The sequence below is a fragment of the Gymnoscopelus microlampas genome, assembly GCF_963454915.1.
Source record: "Gymnoscopelus microlampas genome assembly, chromosome: 2".
Lineage (NCBI taxonomy): Eukaryota > Metazoa > Chordata > Actinopteri > Myctophiformes > Myctophidae > Gymnoscopelus > Gymnoscopelus microlampas.
Genome location: NC_139939.1, coordinates 46179856 through 46190491, shown reverse-complemented (window position 1 = coordinate 46190491; position 10636 = coordinate 46179856). Strand labels below are relative to the sequence as shown.

The following is a 10636-nucleotide window of genomic DNA, read 5'->3' as shown; positions in this document are numbered from 1 at the left end:
CAAAAGTCATGCCTCGTTTGGCCGAAAGTCGTGAAACTTGCTTACACTTGTGCCTTGACTCATGAGGAACACATCTATCGCTTTGACCAGTAAGCTCCGCCCTTAGATTGTCCGCAATTTTGAGCAGTTTGAAAAACACTTAAACCCAGGATTTTTCAGCTATTTGCGTGAAACTGTGTCATCCGTGTGATCTCCTTTTTCACAGTTACTTGTCTGTTGGGCCAATGGCGTCTCCCTTAAATGAATGCCTCACAATCTCAAGGTCGCCAGTTCAAGCCTCACTTGATGCAGACTTAATTTAAGTTGAATTGCAAACAACATGACTGTATCAATGAATACATGTGCAAATGGTAAAGATAACCTGAAATGCTTATTTGAGAGTACGTTTTTTCAACGTATGACATACTTCATTCTGAAAATAGCTGATCTACAATCTCACAACTTTTCATGGTTTGTGAGCTTGTAGATCGGCTACTTTCACTAGTTTTGGTTCTGAGGAGATGTACAATTTCTTCATTGGTAAATGGTTTGTGAACGAGTGATCTTAGTGTTAGTGAAACAGGGGCTTGGTTCATGAAAGAAGGCAAGAGTTTATGATCTTCAACAGACAATATCAGCCTGGACAAAGCTATAGCACTATAGGTAGTGTTGCAGCCTATTAGTCTGAAGGTTGAGAGTTCGAATCCTGTTAATGGCAGTAGGTTGATATGTCCAATCAAACCATTATGTTTCCATCTCTCTCTCTCATCAATCTATTGTTTCCATGTCACTCTCTCTCTCTTCAATCTATTCCGTTTCCATGTCTCTCTCTCTCTCGCTATTCACTGGCCCCGTATTATCGCTGCTTGCAGCTATATTTAATTTTAGATTACATTTATTTTACAAATGAGCGGGGGGATACATATATGGTTTTATTACATTTAAGGCTCAACATTTATGAAATAATTCAAATACTAGAAATTACTACAAAACCTGTGATAGTCATTTTGGGGATAAACAAAACATTTAGGTCTGATAATGATGTACCGTGCAATGTCATGTATACTTTTCATTATTTTAGGCCATTTCCCAAAGCATACATTTATTTGTAATTTTCTTTTACATTTAGGAAAAAACATTCACGTTGAGGTGCCCACAAGGTTTAGGTGCCCACTGGACCTGAATCCATTGGTATGAAATCCCAGATCGTTTATGTCTTATATCATAACATAACTATGGCACGTCTGCCAAACCTCTTTAAAATAGGTTGTGATGATGAAGTAAGGTTTGCCCAACCAATATCGAAATATTTAATAAAGCACCATGCACACAAAAGCCAGAGTATACATTGAAATGTTTTAAAGTGAGTCCCTGTAATGCACAAAATATTGTATTAGTGGTTTTACTGAATAATCTTTCCATACTTAATGAACCCTGATGTTATCAAAACCATTAGAATAGACTACTAATTGTATCACACATTTTGCATTCAATTCATCACTGGGAAAATGCTTTTTTTTGGGTCATATATCTCCTCTGTATATTGTTTCACTAATATGATATGTGAAAAGAGAGGTGGGGAGAATTAGATGAATATTCAAATATTTTATTATGACCATTCATTACTCACAGAATTGTGGCAGATGTGTAAAACATTTAAGAAATAAATGGAACATTATATACAGATACAGCAGAACAAGAAGTTCACAATATCCAATACCCTATAGAGGATATGCGCATGCTTAGTGAATGGCACATCGAGTGGCAAAGCAACATGCAAAGTGAGTTTAACATTGTTTAATGTTGTTTAATGCAATCAGATAGGACTTTTCTGTTTGGATGCATGGGCTGTCAAGGCCAGAAAGTATTTTTTTGACACTCAGTAGGCATTCCTGCATAACTTCCGGATTTGATGATGATGTCACACGCATATCCTCTATACAATTTTAAAAACAACAAATGGAATGCTCAAGGTGATAATGGTACCTTATGAGTAGTAAGGTAGTCTTAGTAGGAAGTCGAGATCATCATCAGTAGAGGCACTCATTCTTAAGAGGCCACTCTTGTGGTAGCAAAGATTTAAAAAGCCTTTATTTCCTGGCTTGATCAGTGTAGAACATTAAACAGCAACATATTGGCCAACACTGGCCCAGGGAAAACATATTACAGCTCAATGGGCAGAGCTTAAAAATTATTCAATTGTCCATTTAGGCAATAATTGTGTCTCCCCCTCTGCCACCCTCTCCATTTCACCCCAACATGGTCTAGGAAGCCACCGAAGTGGCTGGTTACCTTTTAATGCTGAATGTATTCTTGAGGCTAGTCACTGCATCAATGTAGGATATGCTTTTCCAGCTGTCAGGGATTTTAGCTGGAAGCGCACCACAGTCCTTGGCTATTTTGTCATTTAATTTGAGCATCACATACTTCCAGTAGTCTGTGGCCTCTGTGTTGGAACCTTTAGTTAAATTCCATTTATTGTTGAGTGCATGGGAGTCTTTTGACTCAATACTTGTTAGGCTGGTATTTGATGTTTTCACCCCAGAGAAGGAGCATGTCTCTGTCACCAACATCTTTGAGGTCCTGATGCCATTGAGGCCTTGTGGGCGGTGAGCAGAGGAAAAGTGTTCACTATGGGTTCTCTCTCCAGCTTCACACGGAGCATTGCAGAAGGGACATTTTTCTCTGCAGCCAAACAGTTGTTTTAACAACTGAGGTTTGAATAGTAGATGTCTTAATCTCTTTCTGATGTCTACCCTCTTGTCAAATTCAGCTGAGAGTAATTGCTTCATTTCGGTCACATTTTCTGTGATACAGAGAGCTAACTGATCTTTGTATGCTATGTCCAGAATCATGATGGAATTGAGAGCATTCTTCGGGAAGTGAAGCTTCTCCCCAAGTTCTTTGCAAAGAGACTGAAAGAATGATTTTACATCCGTGACAGTGTTTGGTGAGTGTCTGACTTTTGAAATGGTAGTTGTTATCATTTTGACTATCTGAGTGAGATGTTTCTTTTCACAATTCTTCAGGTAGGGATTCTCCGAAAGCTTTCCATCAAGTTGATCCACAAGCCAGGTCTTTAAGAACCTTTCATAGTTGTGTATGTATTGCTTGTATTTCTTGTACTCTTGTTTGTCAAGAAGCTGTTTTAAAATAGAGTACTGGAGTGCTCCTTGTTGGCTGAAATCCTCTGACCCTGAATCAATCAACATTGCTTCTACAATATCTGGAGCAGTTTTCTTGGTCACATAATCCATTACGGCTGGTTGCAAACACAGGTTGACAAAGTCTCTCGCTTTGTTCTGGCACTGGTCTCGGCCATGGAACCTGCCCATGAATTCCGCGAAGTAATTCTTCTTCCATTTCTGAAGTAACAACTGTGGGTTGTTTTTAGCAATGAAATCATCGTGCATCTTCTGAAACTCTGTGGCTGCAATGCCACAGATGTGCAGTTTGAGACTTATTTCTGTTTCCTCACTTAGTTTCAGCTTCTTTTGTTGTTGGAATGATTTATCAATCATCTTTAACAAGTCTTGGATATGGGTTTCAGAGTAGTTGCCTTCCTCTTCCACGGTCTCTGTTATGAAGGCATTACACTCATTGATGATCCCATCAAAAGAGTCTTGCAGTTTTTTCCTGTGATAGTCCGGATTTTGATGCTTCATAAAACCACCAGCCTTCTTCCACCAGCCTCCAGACTCTACAACAAATCTCTCTCTCGCGCATTTCTCCAAAGTCACTTCATCTACACCACAGTTGATGTTATGCTGGCTGGACACATTTTCCCTCAATGTGGCAGACATCTCCTGGAGAACATCTCGCATTGGTAGTTCTTGGAAGTTGATCTCACATTCAGAAACAGCTTTATTCCAAACATTTTCAAACTCTTGTTTGAGCGTTACATCTGAAAAAGCTGATTGATTGTTCCTGTAATGACTCAGAAAGTCCAAGATCTTCTTTTCAAGTAAATAAGCCTCTGGACTTTTAATGTTGTCGGCTTCATGCTCCACTTCTTTGCTTTTAAATAATTTCAGCAATTTGCTTCTCACTTTGCTTTCAGTGTCTTGTCTCAGTTTTCTGGCCATCAAGGAAAACTCCTCCCTAAACGTCTGAAAGAAAATGGCATGACTATCTTGCTTTTTGAGGTATTTTTCAAGGTTTTCTAATACTTCCTTTTCTGACAATTCAAGCACCTTGTTCGCATCCCTCAGCATATCCTGTTGCACTGAAATTGTATCTGTTTGGTTGAAAGCGCTGAACAGTTTTTCACACTGTTCCATCCAGGTGTCAATCTTTGTGTTGAATGCCCATTCCCAACTTTTGAATGCAGTGCACAGACTATTTCTGAAACTGAAGGAATTGTCATATTTAACTGAATCCCTTAGTCTTTTTGTCAACTTGAGGAAATCTGTTACATCTTCTGTTTCCTGGCATTTCTTGATGTCTTGAATCAATTTCTTCTTAAACTCATAGACAGCTTCACTATATCCAATACTAACTGGAGCCATGGGTGGGAGTCCGTACCAGAGCCCTGGTATATAACTGCAGCTTGTGTCTAAGTCATAATCCATCACATCATTGAACTTGGTGATGGTGTGATTGTTTTCCATTTTGGCAGCTGCCACAGTCATTTCATCCAACTGTTCCAGCAACTTTTTCCTTTCTCTTCTGTTGCCATCTGGAGATACAAGTGTGACATTCTGATGCACAAAATGGCATTTTGGTTTCTTCACCACTTCTCTCATCCCAAGGAAAGTGCGAACCACAATCTGCAACATGTCCTTCATTTCTGCAAAGGCCTCCATCGTCATGTTGAAAACTGCGATGTCACTGAGTCCCACCACCAATGTTGCCAGTTCATTGTCATGTTCATGACTCTCATTTTGTTCAGCCAGCTCTGGGGCCTTTAGTCCCTCTGTGTCAATGATCAGGACAAAGTCACATTTCAGATCCTCTCTGAGTTCTTTGTTGACTTTGATCAGCTGCATGAAGGCACCTCGTGTGCATCTTCCACTGCTTACAGCAAACTGAGCACCAAACATGGTATTAAGGAGTGTTGATTTCCCTGTGCCTTGGACTCCTAACACTGTAACTACCTTGATCTTGCTGTTGGATTTCACATGAGAATGCAGACATGTAAGTACATCTGTTATCCACTTGAGCGGGATGTCTGAAGCATCTCCATCTACAAGTTCAATTGGGTGACCTTCCAACAGCATCTCTGCATATATTAGAGGAAGTTTCTTGATTTGGCTCTTTTGAGGACAGTTTTCTGAGACGGGGTGTTCAGAATTGTAGAACTCATACAGTTGGCCCAGTTCACGAAGAAAATGCTCGAGGCCCAAAGAGCATGCAGATATTTTCTGGTCCAAAACAGCAATTTCTTTTTCCTGGCAAAGGTCTTCGTACTGTGCTTTCAAATTCAACAGGTTCTGTCGAGATAAGTTGTCGAGGCTGATTCTCATCCATTTCAGGAAATAGGATCGTTCTGTGTTGGAAGCTAATATTGCACTGATAAAGCGTTCCATGGTGGCTGTCATTTTGAAACATTTCTGTTTTTTCATCAGCTCCTCTTCCCTTGTCTTTAGAGAGCTTATACCTTGGTATCCAGCTTTGCGTTTTTCTTTATCTATGAGGGAGAGCTCCCTCAAGATTCCTTGTAAAGGTAGATGTTCCTCTTTGAAATTCACTGTGTCTTTTGTTATTCTTGTGGTGATTTCATCTGCCAGCCTTTTGGCTTTCTTACACTCTTCACTGGCTTCATCTACCAGTATGCCATGGTGATGAGCAACATTAGCCATGTCTTCGATTGTCACAATATTTGGATTGTTATCTGAGATGTTATTAACAGATGAGATCAGGATATTCACAAAGTTTGCGTCATGTTGCTTTTTCTTGACAATTACTTTGATTGACTTGCTGCTATCATCAAATAAGGGCTGTCCTCTTATGGTGTTTTGGAAAGTATTTTTTTTCCCACTCATAACAACAAAATACTGTGCTCTTTTGCTTTTTCCTTTCAGGGCACTCAGGGCGGCCTCATAATCATCACTGAAAATGTAAACTGCAGCTGATGTGTTACAGAGAAAGGAGAACTGTTTGTCAAAGGACCTAATGTCTCCTCTGAGGTTTGCCACAGCCACTGGTTTAGCAAACACGTCTATGGTTTTGTTCCCACATGGGAGGAACCAGCTGATTTCAACTAGACCATCTGATATCTTTCTGGAGGCATCATCACAATCCATGTCACGATGGACAAATGCATTGTTAAGCATCTTGTTCAAAATCTGATACTTGCCTAAGCTGTCCTTTCCTAGACTGACGAAGGAAACTAATGGGATTTTAGAGGCCACAATACTTTCCTCAACAAATGACTCAGAAGTTGTGCAGGGTTTAAACTTCTTGACAAGTTCCCGCATAGGCCAAAGCATTAGCGTAGTTTCTTTTGTATCACAGTTTGGCAGTAGGAGAGGAACAGCAAATTGACACATTGCCATTTTCTGAACCATCTCCTGTTGCAGAGCACTATCTGAGCACAGAAACAGTGCAGTTGTGAGATCCAGTGGGTTAATAGCATTGACTTTGTTGCTCTCAGATTCCATTTGGTCACCACCGTCTAACTCAAAAATGTATTTGTCTTCTTCTGAAGTTACACATCTAACACTCCTAGCATCGACGTTTGCTATCATGAGCTTCTTTAAAAATGCCCCTGGAAGTGATTGCATTGTATGAAGTGGCTCATCTGAAGTAGAATTGTGGTTTATCTCAAGAACACTACTTAATTTGAGTTTGTGCTCATAATGGTCTTTCAGTCCTGCACTGGATAACAACCCCATAAGACAGGATTCTGTGAAAAGACAAATGGAGAAATACTTGTTATTGAATAAAAAGAAAGTCATACAGATGTTCGTTAACTATACGACTTTATATTTAGGCATAGTCCATAATGAAAACAACAACAAACAAATGAAATAAAAATGTGTATTATATAATAATACATACATATAATAATACATAATGTATTATGTATTACATTTATTTGTGTATTTATTTATTCAAAATATAAAAATAACCCAATTAATGATTTAGTTAGATTTGTTTATGCCGGAAATAAGTAATATTATTGTTCTCATATAGAACTATCAAAATGTATATATTTGTAGGCAAAACATTTGCTTATTACTGACTGTGTTATATTTTCAAAACATTACCAACTGCACTAACATACTGTAAGATTAACCTCTATTTTTGTTTTTTTGCAGTGAACAAGCCATGATAATGATGATAATGCAATAACATCATAATGCAGAATTCTTACTTGTGCTTATGGTTTTAGACACAGGTTCACTCTGTTCCCCATCTGGCAGCACTGTTGAGACACTGATATTGTATTCAGTGTCAGGTTGTAACTCAGAGAGTGTTCTGCTGCAGCTTTCAGTGTATATAGTCTTGGGCTTTGCTTCAGGGATGCCATAGGAAATGACAAAATGCTGTTGGATCTGGTCCATTCTGGGAGCCTTGGTCCATCTTATGGTTACAGAGTTTGAATTCAGATGGTCTACAATCAAGTCTTTTGGGGCTGGGATCTCTAGATAAAAAAAATAGAACAAATGTATTAAATGCAGCAAGCACTTTCTTTTTATAAAATGCAGATGATTAGATTATGCATCAAGGGACCATACCGGTGGTTTGGCATGTTTAGCCCATTGTCTGCAGCTCACAGTATTGGCTATTTAACATTAGGCGACTGCCTCTATTTTCCATACCGTGGTTTGTCTTATTTTTGAGGAAGTCACCAAATTCTATTAATTTCAGGTATAAATTTATACTTGCAGACACTTGAAACATGGTTAAGATAGGCAATACAAAAAATGTAATATTATTGAATGGTTATGTTTTGTCAAAGTTACATTATCATTGCACTTTAAAGTGCAGCTTGGTTTTGAAAAATGTTGCCGAATGTTCTCTAGAAAAAGAAAAAACAAAATTCAAAAGTCTATGACTTATAAACAGCACACAATGATGTTTATCCAACATTTACTCAGTTGTGCAAGTAAGTAAGAGCAATGTTTTATTGATTTAGGAGAAAATGTAATTGGGCGTGAAGGTAAAATTGTCCATGTTTATGTCCAATATGTGGCAAAACTGTGAATAGACAATGGCATGTATTGGCACAGCACCGGTATGGTCCTTTTAAGGTTGATGTACAACACATCAGATTAAACCTTTACTTACCTGTGAAGTAAGATTCTGTCAACCAGACACTTTTAACATGTTTTGCTTCTGTGGCCACAGCAAAGTCATATTTTCTTCCTAATTTAAGTTCATTGATTTCAATTTGGCAGTTATCTTTGATTTTTAAACTTTTTTGCTCTTCGTCACATTTCCAGAGTATTCTGTACTGCGTAGGTCCATCCAATCCCTTGGGAGGTTCCCAGGTAAGGTTCACGCTGCCTGTTTTCAGCGGCAGGATCTTGAACCGACCAGGAGGGGGCAGCACTGATGAAGGATTTCAGACAACATGATACATTAGCATCATAGCAGTCATAACCAATTCATATGCAGCTCACAACAATTATCACAACACAACAACAATAATCAAATGTAAAATTGAATTCCAATTGTGAGTCAAATGTATGCAGCACTGCTTGGCAATACTTTATGGAGATATTCATAGTATCTTCTCAGAAAGATTAGGATCAATACCTACCATCCAGTCTGGCAGAGTTTTGGTATTGCCCTCCACCTGAAGCCTTTGACAGCATAATGAGAACAGGTGGTCATAATCATTATAGTGATAGATAGACAAATTAAAAAAAAGAAAATAATTATGCTTACTGCTAATTCAACCTGTTGATGTAGACTACTGTACACAATCTATTTGATCGTATTTAATGTTCAATGTACATTATACCTGATTAAAGATCAAGTCATGTCCTCTGTGAGTTGTTTGTGAGCAAACACTACAGATCTCTATCCGGTCAGTCTTGCAGTAGTATTCTAGAGTTCTGTGAAAATGCAGGCAGCGTTTATCATCCACCTCTCCAGTTACGTCCTCCAGTTTATGTCTCTGCATAGCTGGATTGTTGTAGTGTGGTTTTACATGAATCTCACACAAGGAGAGATTGCAGGTCAGACAGATCTTCACAGCTATGTTGTCTGAACATATGTTACAGGTGACCTCTTTTGTCCTGTAGATTGTAGCAAAATATTGAAATGTATTTATATTATATTTTATTTGTGTGGTTTGAGATAAATAACATTTCACCAACTCTGATGCTTGTCTACTGAGTGTCAAGTCTTGTGTGTGTACAAAAACAGCTGTAAAGGATAGGATACATGTACTGTATCAATGCTTACCCTTTGTTTTGTGGAAATGGACTTGCATCTGATGATTCTGAACATGTAGATAACCTGGAAATTAGACAAGAATGTCATTTTAAGAAGTGCTTTAATTCAAAAATATAAATTTACACAAAACACATAGAGCAAATGATGCTATGTTTCTTACTGCTCAAAATCCACAGGGTGATCGAATCTTGATGTAGGACCGGACTCCGTATTCCACCTGTGCAACAGTTAACACACTCACTGAAGTTCTATGCTTTATTAAAATACAGACTTTTTTTTTGGTTATCAATTGTTTTTATTAACATATCAGCAATATAATGATGTTTAAATGAATACATTTGTCAACAAAAACAAGATACAAACACATACACAACTTGAAAACACAGAAGGTTAAATAAAAGAATACAAATAAAAATAATAATAAACCCAACCACCCTTCCCAGGACCAACTTCAAATACAGACTTGAAAGGTAGTTAATGTGTTAATGGTGTAAACACTTCCCCCAAGTTTCACAAATTCTACAAAATATTTTTCATCACAACATTTCAGCACAATTTTAAAACTCCCAGGTCACTTTTGCCATTGAAGACCATCAAATCATCTCTGACTAAGAGAAACAATTGTGATTTTGTATATTGTTTCAGAATCTCACCCATATTGCGGTCGATGTTCCTTGAATTGTAATAGATGGTCTGTTGAGGGTCTATTAGTCCTCATTGATACATAATCAGGAAATGTTTGCCCTTCTTCAGCCAACCTGTAAGTCAATTAAAAAATGTACTTTAATGCTCCACATCGTAGTTACAGGAATACTGTTTCCCAACTGACTTATTTACATACTGTTATACTGTATATACTGTTTTAATGAATGAAGTTTCTAGTTGAAAATAAGTTTTCTGCACAGGCATAATAAATAAAGTGCAAAGGGAACATGTGTATGCTTGCTTGAGACTATTAATAAGAATATCTCAACAGTGACAAAGTGCACATTTATATTAATAATGACTGACTTAAGTTTGACCAACATGTACAGTATCTGTGACTATGAAAGGTAGTGATATTACTATAACAGAAGTATATCGTGAAGTAGCTGCTCTGGACACCCTAATATGATTGCACCAATGATACAAGCAAACAATCAAACTATCACTGACTGTCTATCATGCAGTGGTAGAAATTAGTACATCTAGTATACATTTACTGAAGTCTGTACTTAAATATAGGTATAATGAGGGACTTTTACTTTACTTGAATTTTCATTTATACTTACATCTCAGAGTCAAATGTTGTACTTTTTACTCCATT

At 37.8% G+C, this 10636-nt stretch overlaps 1 protein-coding gene across 1 annotated transcript; it reads right to left on the bottom strand.

Annotated features, from left to right (window-relative positions):
- Positions 1 to 2267: 2267 nt before the first annotated feature.
- On the bottom strand, positions 2268 to 6815 carry LOC311055405 (up-regulator of cell proliferation-like; the record flags this gene model as incomplete). Its single annotated transcript, XM_084071595.1, has 1 exon — positions 2268 to 6815. One exon carries the CDS (start codon positions 6813 to 6815, stop codon positions 2268 to 2270), a length of 4548 nt encoding a protein of 1515 aa, XP_083927721.1.
- Positions 6816 to 10636: the final 3821 nt, after the last annotated feature.